This window comes from Xyrauchen texanus, chromosome 35, assembly GCF_025860055.1.
Source record: "Xyrauchen texanus isolate HMW12.3.18 chromosome 35, RBS_HiC_50CHRs, whole genome shotgun sequence".
Lineage (NCBI taxonomy): Eukaryota > Metazoa > Chordata > Actinopteri > Cypriniformes > Catostomidae > Xyrauchen > Xyrauchen texanus.
Window position 1 is genome coordinate 27879293 of NC_068310.1, and position 18187 is coordinate 27897479.

The window sequence follows — 18187 nt, forward strand, 5'->3', positions numbered from 1 at the left end:
GTTTAACTCCCTTTTCCAGCTCTTATGAAAGTGAGTGCTATCTTCCGTGTACAAAGATCCCCTCCTGGTTATGTGACCATGTCTGGCAGCTTCGATCATCTCCAATCATTCTACAATTAAAGCGTAAGTAAAATTGACCAAAACTAAATTTGACTAAAAAGAGACACATATTTTAAGTATTTAGAAATATTTTTATATTTAAAACATAATTTTTGATGTCATTCATAAGTTTTGAAAGTATTAAAAGGAAATCATAGTTTAGCCCAATTTTATTATTTGATTTATATATTTAAAGTTAAATATGTAAAAATTACTTATTAAGGTGTATGAAGCACACATGCAGAAAAAAAGCGCACTTTAAAAAAAATGACAATTTATATCACAATTAATCGTGAAAGCCCTTAACGAGACAATTAATTGCCACAGCCCCAAAACAGACAATAAATCATTTTAATCGCAATTATTTGTTTGACAATTAATTGTCAGCCAAATTTCATAATCGGCAGCCAAATTTCATAATCGTGACAGCCCTAGGTGACAGTGAGTAGTGATCACTATGCTCTTTCATCCCATAAATACCAAGAGTAGTATTCAGTGATATTAATGATTATGGCCATGTCAGCCTTTTTAGTTTAGCATTCACAAATATGGATCTATAGTGGACATGGGCCAAGTGCATGACAAAAACTTGGGGAACAACCTCCATGAAGGACACCTGTCTTGGGGTTTCATGACTCTGACCAAATGTGGCAGAAGTAGCATTTAAGAGCATAAAAACAGAAGATGAAGAGCGACCTTTCATTTTGCAATTTAATAAAATGCGGGAGTCCTGTAAAGGTCAGGTATTGGCATCCATTGCTGTCCACAGACAGAACTGCATGTAACATGAGGTCAAATAAGGCCACAGATCAAAGGATTCCATACCCTGATAATCTCAGTACGTTGCTGAAGAGCCAATGAATTCTGCAAACAAAAGCTACTTGTTACTAAGTTATAAGGTGAAGATTTTATAAGAAAATAAGTTTTGTAAGAGGAAGTTGGAACATTATAAAATGTATACATTCGTCTTATATTTTAAGTGTGAAGACAGGACATTCTTGTGCACTCTAATTATATTCTGCATTCTCAGAGTTGAAAAAATATCTTACTATTGCCATCCACCTACATTAATACAAAAAAGGAATAATGTGCAATCTGGCAAAAATCGCATTGTTATGGCAAAACCCCTGCAGATTTTGAGACCAATGTTTAACTTGGACTTTACAGACAGTTAGCGGTTAGTCCAGGGAGTTCAACAGTGTTGCCAAGGCTCAAGTTTTTGCTTTGACAAATCCTAGAAATCCTTAACACTTATGCAATGAATGCTTGCAACCTGTTGCCATGACTCTAGGAGAGGGTTTTGCCAGAAGGGAAGAAGTGCATTTGTCAGCACAACCTGCCTCTTTGAATTTGCAAAAATAATTACCCCAGACAACACAAAACAATAGATAAATGCAAGTGCATAAACTATGGTTCAAAACAAATGGTACGATTGGAGGATAGCAAACCATGCAACCTATTTAGGCAGAAGAAGATGAGGGGGATAAAGTAACAGTGCCAGAAACAGTGAGTGAATGACAGGTGAGAAAACAAAGGGCAGAGAAAAAGAGTGAACACAGGAAGGCCTGTTTTGTCCGTTAGATGGAGCTGCAGATGGACAGGAATTCAAATGCAGAGAGTCCCAGTCTGCTGGCTCTTCATTCTCAAGGACCTTTAAAGATCAAAGCCCAGTACATAACAAGAAAAGGAAAAAGAGGAGGGATCCTGTGAAGCAGCAGAGCCTGCATGCCCTTCCACTGATTAGGCAAGAACTTCCCTCCCACTGATCAAAAAGAAAAGCACCAGGACAGAGGAAACCGGCAAAGTCTCTGTGAATCATTGGCTCCACCTCTGCAGTCAACACCCCCTGATGGAGCAGATCCCAACCCCAACGCATGGATCCTCTCATGTTACTGCTTATAGTGTGGATGTGAATGGCTTCCTGTGAAACAGCTAAAAAAAGACAGTCCCCATTGGGATAGATGGATGTGGTAATTTCCACTGGCAATGAAAAAGTATTGTGCTGGTACTAACTGATATGCAGCGGCTGCTTTGACCAGCATGAAATACAAAATAAAGTATGTGACCAAACCTGAGGGACATAAGAACCAGGACAGTAAGAAAGCTGAGTTAGCCTTGATACATTGCAGCTCCATGGGGTCAAGACATAAAAACACTGAAAAAGAAAACAAAGTCAACCAATTATGGCCAATGTCCTTCACAAACAAATTCATAAAAGCTTCAAAAGACTTTTGAACTTTGAAAAGTAAATAAAGACAACCAATCAAATTAAGTCTATTCAATTCTGAACAATATATACAGAGATATCATATTCATAAATGAAGGGTGGTTTTATGTGTACGCCCATCTGCCTGGAAGCTTTGGGCAGTAGTCTGTTCGTGAGAGGAAACCGCTAGCTTTAATAATAAATCATGTACAAGATCCATCAATTACTTCATCTATGAGAGTCAGGGAGACAGATAACAATCCTATTTATTTCAAGTGGGGGCAAGAGGTAGGGGTATGGATTACCGTGGTATGCACGCTAGGCTGGCAGACTCCATGAAATGGAATACTACATCAGGCTTCAGTGTGCGCACCTCGGTTTCCCTGCCATTTGATCAAGAGAGCTGAGAACACAATGGCCTTTTCTTTCAAACTCTTGTAAATAGTATCCTCAAAACAATGCACTAAGACAATCATGCACATACCTGCTATAAAAAAAAAGCATTCTTGTTCCTTTTATCTGGTAAAAAAAAAACCTCGTCTTTCACAATCCAAAATCCTTGTACAGCAGTTCAAAACTAAAGGTAAAAATATATTTCTCCACGCCTGAATAACTTTGCATCTGACATAACATATGAGGGAGAGAGGAGAAAATTAGAAGATGAGAGAAAAGGAGGTGGGCTGGTGTGCAATAAAAACAAAAGCACAAGCTGGGTTCAATTTAGAAGTTCCTATTGGAGGTCAAGTGACCTGTTTGTGCAACAATAGAGGTCAGGCAATTTTAAACAGGCATCCCAACGTCAGTGTGTACTGGAGACCACTGCCATAGAGCCAGGAGAAAGCTGAAAGGCCTTGTAGCATTCAGAACCCCAGAATGACCCACAGGTAGGTTCTCATTACAGAAAAAGACAGCTTGCCCAAAGCTACACGACTGACACCCATACTGCACACCACCACAATTACAGCAACACCAGGAATACTTGGCAATCGGAAAATCCATTTTAATTATAAAAGCGCTCTGATGATTTTTTCTAAATGTTACAACCAACAAGCCTAGATGTAGAAATATGAGATGTTAACACAAAAAAGTCACAGAAGGTTATGTGTTACAGTGATATTTATCAAAGGCATGTTGCTGGGCATGACAAGAGGTGTATGCTTTTGTAAAGCTGCATAAAGAGTTACATGACAAAAAAAAAAGACACCAATGTTCCATAAATACATCAATTTATTGATAGTAATAAACAACTCTTCCACCAAGTAATATATTTATTAGACTTATCTGTACACTGGGAAAAATTTATTTTATGTGTGTTTGTGTGGGGTGGGCTGGTGTTTATTATTATTATTCAAGAACATTGGTTAATTTTAACAAGAAAATAAGATACTAATTTTAAGATAATCATTTTAGGTAGATTTACTTAATAATTAACAATAAAATATTTCATTAATCAGCAGTAAATTTCCTTAGATAAAATTACACAACCACCACATACAAAAGCCAAAAATAAAATATATTAAAATAAATTTGATTCAGGTAGGCATGCACACATGCGTTATCCACAATGAGAGATGCGGCCAGTGACAGAAATAACAGACATCGACAAATGTCATTTGGACACAGAATTTAAAGTAAGATGTATTTGTTTTTCTTTGTATTTTTTATATTATACTTGAAAAAACAAAGACATTTTATGCAAGTTTAATATCAGTTTTATCCAAGTGCCAAAGCTTAACAAGTTCACATATGGTACATCTCCCAGCTCAGGAACATTTTACAATGGGCTGAATAAAATCCTTTATCGTGGGATTACCATAAAATAATGTGATAAAGTAACATTAAATTTGTTTTGTAATTAAATTGTGACCAAGCTTTACATTATCGTGCAGTACACATTTTGAATTGGAGTATTTCTGACGCTGCAGGTTTTGCCACCTTTTGGAATTCAAATCGAGCAAAGCCAGATATATTTAGACAAGATGCTTTTGTGTCGTGGGTAAGTAGAAAAGAAAATTTCTGTCTATATACCAATGACATGGCTATTTTAAAGCATGTTTATCACGTTATGGATATCTGAAAATATCTGTTTTTCCATGCATTCTACTTTTTAAAAAAAAAAAAAAAAACAGAAAGTTGACAGCATCTCACAGATTCTCAGGTATAATATGAGTTTCATATCAACAATGAAGGAACTATTGTTCTGCCACTGTTGGATTGGGATGCAAGGATGGACTAACCATCGGGATTAAACTGCGCAGAGCATCCGCCAGCCACAGAACAACCAATAAATTAAGTAAATTTTACAAAGGCAAATTACTCAAACTATGCTATATTAGCTAGATGTTACCTGACATTCTTAACCTTTATACTGCATGCTAAAATTGAGAACACTTTCTCAAAGTCCGTAGCCAATTTTTGGGGGGTAAAATATATAGATTGTTTGTTTGTTGTGTTTTTTTTTTTTTCTCTCTCAGAGTAGGCTGTTTATGGTCACTTAGCAATGTAACAAAGATAATCCTTGAAAATGTAAAAGTAATTTTTCCTGACCCACCAAGATTATTCTAATTGCCACTGGACCATTTTCTGGTCCTGGTCTGCATTAGAAGGAATGTAAAGACTACCAATACAACCGTACCAAACGGAGAACAACCACCATTTTAAGTGTTAAATTAAGTAAAAATTTGTACAAACTCAAATTGTCCAGTTGTTGGCGGTCATAGCTTAAATTAGCTTATGATATTAATGCAACTAACCTGGTGTAACAAGTTCAGAGGATTGAGGTAGCAGCGATTCCAACAGAGGAATGTCACTTCTATTTAAAAAATAACAACACACTCCATGTGTAACACTAAAGCTTTTTAAACTTAAATTCCTAAAATGGCATAGGCAAACACACACAAACAACTTGTCAGCTGGGCTCTCTTTCCCACACACACTGAGGACTGGACCTTTTATTTCCCCCATCTCTCACTGTGAACACAGAAACAAGCAATTACCAGCAATTCATCTCAGGTGAAAACCCTTACGCGTACTCTCTTTCCAGACCATGCACCACCTCCACACGTGGGTCCATCCAACTGTCATCTCTCTAAAGTAAAGTATCGGCAATATGGAGTCATATGCTTTTTGTTATGCAATTTTTTACAAATGTAATCTAATAAACCTCACATTATTATACATCAATGCGAGTGAAAACCCTGGAGACCATAAAGTGAAACAGGCTTCCGTTCCACATTTAAGAAAACAGTGGACAGAATTCAGTTATGGGTCACAGGTGTGCATTTATTGGCTATTTACAATGGCTTTAAACATACTGTATATTATCCAATCAGATGGAGTCAAATCCATCCATTTTATAAGAAGTGTTATAGAGATTTCATTATCAAAAACAAACTTAGACTTACAAACATGATCATTAGCCTTGTTTAAGTCATAATTTCTTCACATCACCAAAACCATACACACATTACTCTTATTATGCAGGACAAGATATTAACAAACACATTCAAGAGAAAGTATTTTTCAAAAACATATTGATTCATATGAGATACAGGCAGTAATTTTTACGTTATAAAATATTAAACAGGAAATAAAGAGAAATAAACTAATATTTATCTATATCAATAAACAAATAACAGGACATTTTGGTGTGCACAAGAAAGGCAGCTTATGCAAATAGAGATCTCCAGAAGAAGGTGGCATTTGAACCTCAATCTCAAATCCAACATTTGAGAGCTCAGCAGCTCAACCTGAGAAGCCCCTGAGCACTGAATTTAAAATTCTAGTCATGCATTAGACACCTGTTCATAAAAAATGTTAAAGCATTTCTCTCACCGAAAACAAACAAGCAAACATGACCTTTAATTTCCACTGATTGCCCCAGAGAGTCTAATGAACTTCTCGGTAAACACTTGCAATTCATATGGGTAATTTAAATTAGTTGCAGTTGAGAGGAACATTCCATTTACAACATCAAAAGAAGGTAAACATTCAATCATAGGTAGACTGAAGTTCGTTTAGGCAAGATTTATCAAACAGTAACAACAAATATGAATATAAAGTGCAGAAGGCTTCCAAAATCATCAAACTGTTCCCTGTCAAAAAGCTACACTTTGATGCTGCGCTGATTTAGCGCTTTGGGAACAACTTTAGGTGTGACCAGCTGTGAATATGTGTGCAACACGTTAATGAAATTGACCAGAATTTATAGCCTCATCATTGGATGCACCTGTAGCAGGGCTATAAATAGATGCGGACTTCGAGTTACCCACCTCCGAGCATTCCGGGCATAATAATAAATCATCTGAGGAATTACTCGAAGTGATACTCGTGCGGTGGCCAGGCTTCAATTAGACCAGCCACCAAAAAAGAGACACCCCAAATGCTCTGGAGGACAGATTTCTGTCTGGTGGCCAAGGGAAGAGAACGCCACATCAGTCCCTTCCTTTCTTTGATGACCTCCATGACGAGCTCTCTCGTTCATAGAGGAAACCTTATGCGTCCCATGTCTTCGTGCCCTCGACGTCGATATATTCGACTATCATGGGTGCTGAGGCACGGGGGTATTCGGTGATACCGCCGGTTGAAGAGACACTTGCGGGATCTCTCTCTCCTGGCTCGGCATCATCATTAAAAAGACCCACTCTCCCCACAAAGCCGTGCAGGACCACCTCCACACTTGTGGGGAAGGCTTTTCAGGCTGGTGATGCCCTGCACACTATGGCAGTGTTACAGGCGTACCAGGCTGATCTGCTGAAGGACCTGAGTGCGGGCACCACGATCGATGAGGAGGCATTTCTCCGAGCTTCGTCGAGCCATGGATCTGTCTCTCTGCGCGACCAAGCAGACGGCCTGCACCATTGGCCTGTCTATGTCTGCTTTAGTCAGTGCGGAGAGACACTTATGGTTCAACCTGTTGGGCATCAGAGTCAAGGACAAAGTTTTCCTTCTCGATGCCCCAGTTTCGCCTTCTGGCTTATTTGGTGACGCTATGAATGTAGTTATCACCAGGTTCCAGGAGGTGAAAAGTCACGAGAATTCCTTCCTCGCTGCACTCAGGGGTAGGGGCCATCGGCCACCCAGCCCCGCCCCAGTCCTTCTAAAAGGGAGGCTCAGAAACAAAGCGTGGCGAGTCTTGCTCCCCCTTGTAGAGACTGGTGACCGCTTGTCGCTCTTAGCAGCCCCAAAGCAAGACCTCAGGGCAGTCATTTCTTATGGGGGTAGCCCCCCTCGGGACGGGCGCGTGTATCATCCACTTCGACCCTCCCAATACCCCCACGAAACCTCTCCATTCCCGCTGCCTCTGGTGTTTCGGGAGTTAGAGGCTTCCAGAGAAATGTTGGGGGTACTGTTGCTTCCTGCCTTAGTCCAGGACACGGAAAACTCGACATCCCCTCAACAGGAAGTGTCAAAATTAATACCCACACAGTCATGTCCCAAATCCAACATCATGATCTGTTGGTCACGATCGATCTCATGGATGCATACTTTCATATAGAAATTCTTCCACAACACAGGAAGTTTCTGAGGTTCGCTTTCGGGGGCGAAGCCTTCCAATATCGGGTTCTTCCATTCGGCCTAGCCCTATCAACCTGCACATTCACAAAATGCATGGATGCAGTACTGGCTACTTTGCAACTTCGGGGCATCCGCATTCTGAATTACATGGACGACTGGCTGATGCTAGCACAGTCTCAAGAACTGGCAGTTCAGCACAGGGATATCGTCTTAGCTCATCTGGTTTCTCTGGGTCTGAGACTCAACATCAAAAAGAGAGTTCTCTCTCCCACTCAGGTAATTACCTATCTGGGCGTTGTATGGAATTCGATCAAGATGCAGGCACAATTGTCTCCCGCTCTAATCGCCTTGGGCGATTCCAAACAGGAGGGACAGGTGCAGGGAACAATATTTCATCTCTGAAGGGTACCAACTGAGGGACACTAGGCTTTCAACTGAATTTATCGAGACCATTCTAAGTGCTAGGGCTCACTCTACTAGAAGAAGTTACGGCAATAAATGGGGTGTCTTTGAAAGATGGTGCAGTGCACATAATGCAGATCCAGTTAACTGCCAGATTGCTTCAGTTATGGACATTCTGCAGGAAAAATTGTAAACAGGCACATGCCCTGCCACTCTCAGGGTTTACGTGACCGCACTATCGGCTTGCCATGCCGTGATTGATGGGGTGGCATTGGGGAGACATCCTCTGCTCACTAGCTTTGTTCATGGAGCCATGCAACTGAGACCTCCTGCTAGGACCAGGATCCCTTCATGGAACTTAGCAATAGTCTTTGAGGGACTGGTTCAGACCCCCTTCGAACCTCTAGAGTCAGCGTCTTATAAACTTCTGACTCAAGATGGTTTTTCTTATGGCAATTAATTCTCTAAAAAGAATTGGGGATTTTGCCCCAGGCTTAAGCAATTTTATACCCTCATCCTGACTACCTGCCTAACTTTCTCGACTGTACATCCGGTCACTCTCGAAGCCTTCTGCTCCCCGCTGTTTACAATGCTGGAGCAGGAAAGACTTCATGGACTTTGTCCAGTCCGTGCCCTTCAGACTTATGTCCACCGCAATAGCCAGTGGCGTAAGTCAGGGCAACTATTAATTTGCCATGGAGGCCACAACAGGGAGGCGGCCGCCACCAAGCAGACTATGTCGCATTGGGTGAGGGACGCTATTGCCCTGGCCTACGAGGTGCACGGTCAAGCTTCGCCAGTAGGTATCAGGGCTCACTCTACCAGAGGGTTCGCCTCCTCTAATGCCTTGACAAGAGGTGTCCCTCTGCAGCATGTTTGTGATGCAGCAGGCCGGTCCTCTCCGTACACATTCATAAGATTTTATAGTTTGGATGTTCATGCCAATCCGGGCTCTTATGTCCTTGAGTCAACATGTCTGAGACCTCTCGCGCTCTTGTGAGCACAACTACAATACCATAAGGGGTCCAGACATCCACAGTGCGGCGGTGTGGGTATTCTTGTTCCCAAAGCGCTAAATCAGCGCAGCATCAAAGTGTAGCTTTTTGACAGGGAACGTCTCGGGTTACTTAACTGTAACCCCGTTCCCTGATAAAAACAAGATGCTGCGCTTCATTGCCACACTGGGATGCCCCAGGACTGCTCTTCAGACAAAATACCTGACGATGCACCTGTGACGCATCTATTTATAGCCCTGCTACAGGTGCATCCAATTATGTCACCAGCAGAGGCTAAAAATTCTGGTCAATTTCATTGACGTGTTGCACACATATTCACAGCTGGTCACACCTAAAGTTGTTCCCAAAGCGCTAAATCAGCGCACCATCTCGTTCCGCTTTTATCAGGGAACAGGGATTACAGTTAAGTAACCCAAGACATTCTAATCAGCCCAACGGATCATTGAAAGTTAAATTCCTGTCTCTGTGACATGAACTGTTCAAACATCTTAAATGTTGTAGGAAGACTTTAATCCAGGGGAATGTTCTAATGAGCTCAGGCTGTCCTGGGTGAGAGAAATAGGAAGGCCCTCAGGAATAAAGGCATTGAAACTAAAAAAGAAGCAAGCAGAGAAGTGGAGGTTACCAGTCTGGGCTCCGTAAAGTGTAGACAGGCCAATTCATCAGCATGTTGGCCATCCAGTGCTGAAACAGATCTCTGCCAAGCTAGATGTTTTCTGGGATCAGACACTTTCGTGTCCATAATAAGAGCAACATGAATCAACCACTACAGACAAAGAAAATATTTATTTTCTGAAAGAAGAACAAGTAGACTGAGCATAAATGAGTGTGTGCGTTTGACGCCACTGGAAGTAAACATTTCTGCTCTGTAAAGGATGCAGTACCACCCTCACTATGATACTGAATACTCTTATGATACTATGATACTATGACAGTGCATAACTCTGCTATAGATGCTGTATTTTTTATTTATCAGCATTGGTCAATATTAGATATTTAACTGATTTGGATATTTAATTGTGAACATTAGTCTATTCAAGACTAGTTCAAACTCTGCTTTAATATAATGCTAACTTAAAGAGAAATACAACAACAGACTACAGAGTGTGTGTGACTATAATGATAGTAGAGCTGTATGTGTATATTTTTACTTGAAAAGTAAACACAACCTTTACTAGTTATTTGAATGGCTAATAAAATAATTTCAGCTCAGAATTATGCTTGTTTATTTATCCATGTCATAGGCCAAAGTACTAATTTTCATATGAAATGATGCCTTTTCATTTAAAAGCAAATGTTGCCAGTTACTCAACAAGCGCCTCAAATTAGTCAATAATATAAAATGAATGAGCAACACAAAGGTTACATAGAGGTTTCTCTTTCTTCATATGCAGTCTGAACTCACAAAACAGTCATTATATTTTCAAAGGTACAGCAGAGTGATGAGGATATAATTGAAGCCATGACCTGAAACAGTTATTGAATAGATATGACACAGATTCAACAGGAGGGCTGGCAAGTGGGGGCACTGGAGAGACATAGATAAAAGGAAGGACGTTCCCTTTATTGTTGAGCCCTGGCAGAAGAGCTAAACTACTTAAAAGGGGGCAACAAAGTGAGAGGCTGACTTCTTTAACTTAACATCACATTTTTATCACATTCATTTAAATGTGAAGTGTCATTTCTGTGCCATTAGATGCACCAAATAATAACACAGTTTAAATAATAATACAATTATTATTCATTTATTTCATTCAAAAACAGGCTTCTCAAACACAAAAAGAAACAAGGCGAACATTTCAGCTCTAGAAAGCCAACATCTAGAAGACATCAGACATAATACTCCTTATTTTAAATGAGGAATGTTCAAACTAGTGTGTCTAACAAGCATTTTGTTGCTAATTTAACCTCTCTATAGTAATCGTCAGGACATTTGTGCAGGGGCGGATTTTGATGCATAGTAATCAAAAAACTCTGATCAGTTTTTAATCTGTAAATTAGTTTCTCCATCAGGTGCAGTGACTCTCACGAGAGGTATCATATTGTCTCTGATTTGGTGGGGGAAATACTGTCATTTCTGGCCCAATGATCCAAACCTCTCTTTTGTCCAGCCTCTTCACATCCTATGTAATCAGAACCCTCTCCATGGACATTGCCACCGGACATGATTGTAACCGGAAGATTACGTTCTCTCTGCCTACGACTCTCCCTGGGTTGCTGCAGTGCCATCCCAGCAGGAGCAGAGGCATATTGCACATGGGCGCCATGCCATGGTAGTGCCAGGCAGAAAGGATTAGTCCTGATGACAGGGCATTAAATGTGTAGAAGTTCTTAGAGGGACTGAGCTGCTCATTCCACAGTTCAGCTTCATTTCAGGGCTGAGAGAAGGTTCACACGTCTTTAGTGCCTGCCACTCATTAGATGCTGAGTGTCACACAGCTTAGCTCTTCTTTCCTGCCAGTCTCCCTCTCCCAGAGGGTCCCTTCCGGAGACCTTCCCGGTCTTCTGATAGCAATCCTGACACTTTTCAACATGGTAGACACCCCGGGAGACCCATTTTTTTATGAGAGAACATCTTACAAGTTTGACATAAACCTGAACCTGGGTTTCAAGCTAACTAAATATGCATGACATTCCACCCGGATAAGGACAATTAATTTCGAATTTGTAATTTACTTGTTAAACCTGAACATGCCTCAGAAAAACTTTTTTGAGCAACTATTAAGTAATAGTTGACAAAAGCAACCTCATACACACACTTGAACTGTAAATTAGTATACATTTTATATTAAACAGAGAGTCCTTTATGTTAGGATGTAAATAAACCAGCCATGCAATTTAGCACCCCCTTAGATTCACATTTTATTCATTAATCTCTCTCTCTCTCTCTCTCTCTCGCTCTCTCTCGCTCTCAATCCAGGTGGCGGAGGATGAATCTCAGTTGCCTCCGTGTCTGAGACAGTCAATCCACGCATTTTATCAGATGGCTTGTTGAGCGCGTTACCGCGGAGACTGAGAACCAGATTATAGCGACCATGAGGAGGTTAACTCAACACGACTCTAACCACCCTAGCAACCGGGCCAACTGGTAAGGAAGCCTGACTGGAGACACTCAACACGCCCTGGATTTAAACTTGTGACTTGCTGAGCTTTCCAGGCACCACTTGAAAGAGTTTTTGAGCATTTGCTTTATTTTTTTATGGTATGGTTGACATTTTCGTGGAATTGACTTGGAGGGGCTGTGACTGTAAATGAGATGGCAGGTGGAGTTCAGGGTGCCCCTCTGCGTGGGTGCCTCCTACCGCCTCCCTGCAAGATGTCACCCATGCCTAAATTCACCACTGTCTGTACTCCAGTAGCCTGACCTATCTGTACAGGATTAGAATTTATGCTTTCTCCCAAATCTGAATGCCCTTGAATATGGAAAACAGCACATTACACGAGTGAAAGCTAAAAAATGCAGTACATGAGTGGCGATTCACAACTAGACTACAAATCTAGATCGCTCCCATTATAATCACCCCTAATTCTTTTATGCCACTTTATTTTTCCTGTCCGATTCAAAAATTAAATTATTTTAATCAAAATATCATATGTATGAATTGACTTATTAATTTAATTTATAGCTTTTATATAGTAATTATGCAGTATTTAATTGCTGTGAAAGTATGGATTCTCAAAAATCCATGTGGTTCTCAAAAAGGGCATTTGTATATCATGTGTTCCAGGCAGATAATGTGGCTGCCATCAGTGACTCCAGCCACATTATCTGCCTGGAACACATGATATACAAATGCCCTTTTTGAGAACCACATGGATTTTTGAGAATCCATGTGGTTCACTTAAAAGGATGGTTCAGCCAAAATGAAAATTCACAAATTTTCTAACACTTTCTTTCATGGGAGAGAAAAGGAGATGTTAGGCAGAATGTTAGAAACTGAATGCCTTAGTCACCATTTATTTTTATTGTATATTTTTTCCATACAAAGAAAGTGAATGGTGACTGAGGCGAACAATGGCAGTCCCTACTTTTCCATGGAAAAGTAGGTAAGTATAATAATGACAAATGTCTTTGAAACAAAAAAACATACTGAAGTGCACTAATTGAAAAATAAACGCCTTGTATTTACAGTACTTGCATTTTTTGGGAATGCAATTTCATATGGTTGTATATTTTAGCTATGAATATTTCAATTGAAAAAGTTTCACAATAAATTTAATTATTAAAAATTGTATCATAAATATTCTTTTTTTTTTCATCTTTAGAATGAATGATGATGATGAAAGGTAATATTTGGTGCATTTCACTTTACAAATTCACCTCTAAAATTGAAGTGGTTCAAATTGGGTTGGAAATTCAACCTTGTGCATCATGGCATTGCAGGAAAAACAGCTGCTCTTGATCTTCAACACCCAATTGCTCAAACTAGTGGTGGACCTAGAGTTGCTTTGGAACTTTATTGCTTTTCCTTTAATGCAAGGATGTTCAAGTTTGAATTTCAAGCTGAATTTAAAGCACTGAAATTTTAGAGACAATTTATTTAAGCAAAATTTAATGGACTGAATATTACCTGTTGAAAAATGAAGATCATTTAAAGGGGGATTGAACTTTTAAAATGTTATATTGAATATTTAATTATACAATTTTGTTCATCAAATTCATAAAATTTTAGTAATGTATTTGAACATGAAGAAATGTATAATATATTAGGAAGAAGGAAATAAGATTATGGACACAGAAGTCCAGCAACCATGGATGGCATGTCCACGTTAGCAATCACGTTCCTCAAGGACCATGGTGCCACATAAAACAACACAGGACAAACACAGAACCACATGACACTACACAGACTAAATAACATACCAATATAAAGTGCACGTGCAAATGTGTGCAAAACGTATGGGACAGTACAATAAATTACTAAAAATTAACAGGAAAATAGGCACAGTGAGAGACAGTGCAGCGCCGACCAGTACACAGTAGTGCAAAAAGATGACAGTTTCTAAAAATGCCAAATGTAAACATAGCATACTATGAGATAGTGTTCAATGGACATAGCAGTTATTGAGGTAGCAGCCAGTTATAAAGTGACAATAATTAAAGTGCAACTCAGGGCACATGTGTGTGTCAGTCCAGTCTCTGAGTATTGAGGAGTCTGATGGCTTGGGGGAAGAAGCTGTTACACAGTCTGGCCGTGAGGGCACGAATGCTTCGGTACCTCTTGCCAGACGGCAGGAGGGTGAAGAGTTTGTGTGAGGGGTGTGCGGGGTTGTCCACAATGCTGGTTGCTTTGCGGATGCAGTGTTTTTTGTAAATGTCTTTGATGGAGGGGAGAGAGACCCCAATGATCTTCTCAGCTGTCCTCACTATCCTCTGCAGGGCTTTGCGGTCCGAAACGGTGCAAGTCCCAAACCAGGCAGTGATGCAGCTGCTCAGGATGCTCTCAATAGTCCCTCTATAGAATGTAGTGAGGATGGGGATGGGATATGTGCTTTCCTCAGCCTTCAAAGAAAGTAGAGACGCTGCTGGGCTTTCTTGGTAATAGAGCTGGTGTTGAGGAACCAGGTGAGGTTCTCCGCCAGGTGAACACCAGGGAATTTGGTGCTCTTGACGATCTCCACAGAGGAGCCGTCGATGTTCAGCGGATAGTGTTCACTATGTGCTCTCCTGAAGTCAACAACCTTGTGCTTTAGAGGTAAATAAATGAGTGCTCCACAGGATGCTGAATTTGCTCAAGTTTTGTGAGTTTTTTTTATTACATCTGTTTAAATGAGATATGCGCATATTTGCAGAAGGTATATGATATTAGTTTAATTGATATTTAACTTTTAATCATTAGACAAGACACTTAAAAGTTACAGGGAACTGTTGAGGAGAAAGAGGGAGAATGAAACAGATGTGCACTTTAACATTATGAGCTCAAATGTGTAGCACACCAGTCTATTATTGTAGTAATACGATGGCATGTAACAACAAAATGAACCGTGACTGGTCTCAGTCATTAATTGTCATCAATATACTTCATAGAAAATAGAAAATCATTCAGGTTTGTTATCGCATGAGTAAAATAAAGAGAGAGGGGAGGAAAAAAAAATGTATGTGTGAACCAACCATTTAATTTAAAGGACAGCACAAAATCACTTCCTGAAATGTCATTGTTTGATGTTTATGCAATCAATCTACTCTAAAGCTTTCTGGTAGCCTACTTCACATACCAGGCTATAGATGTCATCATTTGAGTGTTGACATTCCACAAATCAATTCCTAAAAAACATTAAATAATTGTGACTGCAAGCACACCGCAGGTGAACACATTAAACAATCAGCTTCAGTAGGAAGGCAGCCACAGATCTAGTAAGACAGTCTTTTTTACTCTCTCATTTCAAACTATCGTCCCCAACCAGGATTCACTATTATGCTCATACATGCATAATGCCTGATGAGAATTGGCAGAATTTGAAAGACAAGTGCATTAGTTACAGAGTTCAGAAATCTGTATTTATAACTTCTCTAAGCAGTGCAACATATTACATGGAAATGAACTCAAACAAACAATCATATCCCACAATTCCATATTTGCATTTCAAAGACAAACTATTCAACTAACTGTGTCGCTGGTTACCAGAACCACAGAGGTAAAACATGAAAAGCTGAATCTGATATGACACACAAACATTCAGTGGCTGGTGCATTCAATGTCTATTTGGCATTGGCATTCATATCCACACTGCTCTCCCTTCAAATAAAGCCACATGTCACTCCATAAAGAATACACAAAGGAATAAAGCAGTGTACTCAATTCATGAATATCCCGTTAAGAGGGCCACGTCAGTGATTTGTCACAGGGGACTTTTGGCAGAACTGAAATTGATGTAAAGGTGACATGTGAGTTATGTATGTGGGTACGGCAGGTATTCTGATATTACAGAGAGAGGTAGACACACTAAACCACCAGAGCGCTTCTCATCCCCCTCTTAACCAAATTTCACAAGAAGATGTCATAAATTTTAAAAATAAGTAAAGAACCTTTAAAAAAACACCCGACATACGAGTTCCTTTGTTTTCTTTCCTCTTATGATATTGGTGCTTGTCACTTCAGGTGTAAAACTCATATGTGCTTCATTGGGATCAGTTGTAATAAAACTGCATTGCCTTCACTGAGCTAGAGTTTATAAATCTCCTCAGAGAAACTGTCATTTAAAATCATTCCAGTTTATGGCAGTGAAACAATGTTTAGTTTTGATCTCCCTGCAGCCACCGCTAGGAGGGAGCCACAGCACACAACAGACTGAACACGTACAACAAATAAAATGCAAAAATAAAGTGAGTCACTGTCTCATTTCCATTCAATTGATAAAGAAGCTGGACTGAAAAGAAATGAACTAATTTAAAACGACTGGCCTACAGGTCAAGGACAGCTGGAGCAAATAGTCTATGATTTTTCCTTCCACAGTCATAGGAATAAAAACATTTTACATTTAAATTTTTATTTTCAATACCGAAAATCTAAAAGGGTTGTTATCTTTTCAAATTTGTTTGATACATTGTGTCTGAAATACATTCAGGCTTGGATAAGCATACTTAAAACACATTTTCATATGAAGATTATTAGGTATATGGGTTTGTAAGATACCACAGCTTCTATGCGGTGGCACGGAGGGATATGAAATAGCATGCCAGCATCTACTGAAAGCCAATAAACAACAGAACAGAGCTAAACAACTTGCATGATTCTATCAAACAACTGTTCATTACAAAATTACCTTTGAATTTTTAATAAAGGATCACGCAGTGCTTTGACCCCTAGGAAAAATTCAAGGAGTCTTGAAAATATTACAAGAAATACTACCAATTTTCAGTACTAAGCTCTTCACAGCTACAGAGAGATTGAGCCAGACTCAGAGGAAATGAAGCAGCCTGAGATGAAGAGAGTCTTAGGAACATCCTTTTCATGTTCTGCTCCAAATTAGCACCCAAATGTCTACGGCAGGGATTTCGCTCTTGTCGTACAAGTTAGCATATTTTAAAAATCACATCCTGTCTTTATTTCCTGGGAATTAAAACAACTATGAATAAAAGTGGTACTGGAACAGATGGCCAACCATGATATACAGTGAAGTTTTAACTTACAAACTGCAGTGCAATTTGCCACCACAAAAGCAACAGAATACATTTTGAATTATTGAATGCCAAAACATAAATGTTTTATGTGCAGATCATAAACTACTGCAAATTTATATTTGCAAAAATGTGAAAATCAGACATTGGACCACGTATACTAAAAGCTTTATGAACCTGCTGTTTCCCCAAAGACTCTATGTCCAGCATTTAAAAAAACCTTCCAAAGCACAGTAATGAAAATAGGGTGGTAGATCTAAAGCAACTTCCGGCCACAAAAACAAGACAATCAAGCAGTTGCTGTTAATATTTGAACTGACTGCAGATCCTCAAGAGAGGTTTCTATTAACACATTGTGTCTGATTCACTGCTTAAAATAAGCAAGGTTTTATATAAAGTAAGCAGGAGTTAAAAATGACAGCAGCAGATGGCGAAGAGAAGTGACCTTACCTCATTGGTGTTCCACCTGTGTCTTTCTTTTGGCAACGTGGAGCATTTTGGTAGACATTCGAGCAGCTTTTTGGGCAGGTATATTTTCAAATGTCCATGTTCAGCTGCAGAAAAAAAGATGGTGCAAACAAAGGCCTTAGAGATGAAAGGTGCCAACAGCGTTTCTGTCATTAATAAATAGCTGTGACGTATTGATACATTCAAGCTAATAAATAGGCCTCAGTGCATGAATACAATATATAATTAAATATTAGATTATGATTATCCACTGCAGTTCTTCATACACAGCAAAAAAAGTGGATCATAAATTAACTGGCTACAATTATTCTGCCAGCAAAGTGTAGCTACTGAGCAACCTGCAGAAATAAGGTATGTTAA

General features: G+C 39.6%; 1 protein-coding gene across 7 annotated transcripts in view; it reads right to left on the reverse strand.

Annotated features, from left to right (window-relative positions):
• Window positions 1–18187, reverse strand: part of LOC127628420 (calmodulin-binding transcription activator 1-like) — a 588851-nt gene that overhangs the window by 518752 nt on the left and 51912 nt on the right. For all 7 annotated transcript variants that reach the window (XM_052105154.1, XM_052105152.1, XM_052105151.1 and 4 more), the window contains one exon: window positions 17810–17913. In XM_052105154.1, the coding sequence (XP_051961114.1) occupies window positions 17810–17913 (104 nt within the window). The remainder of the gene's footprint in view (window positions 1–17809; window positions 17914–18187) is intronic.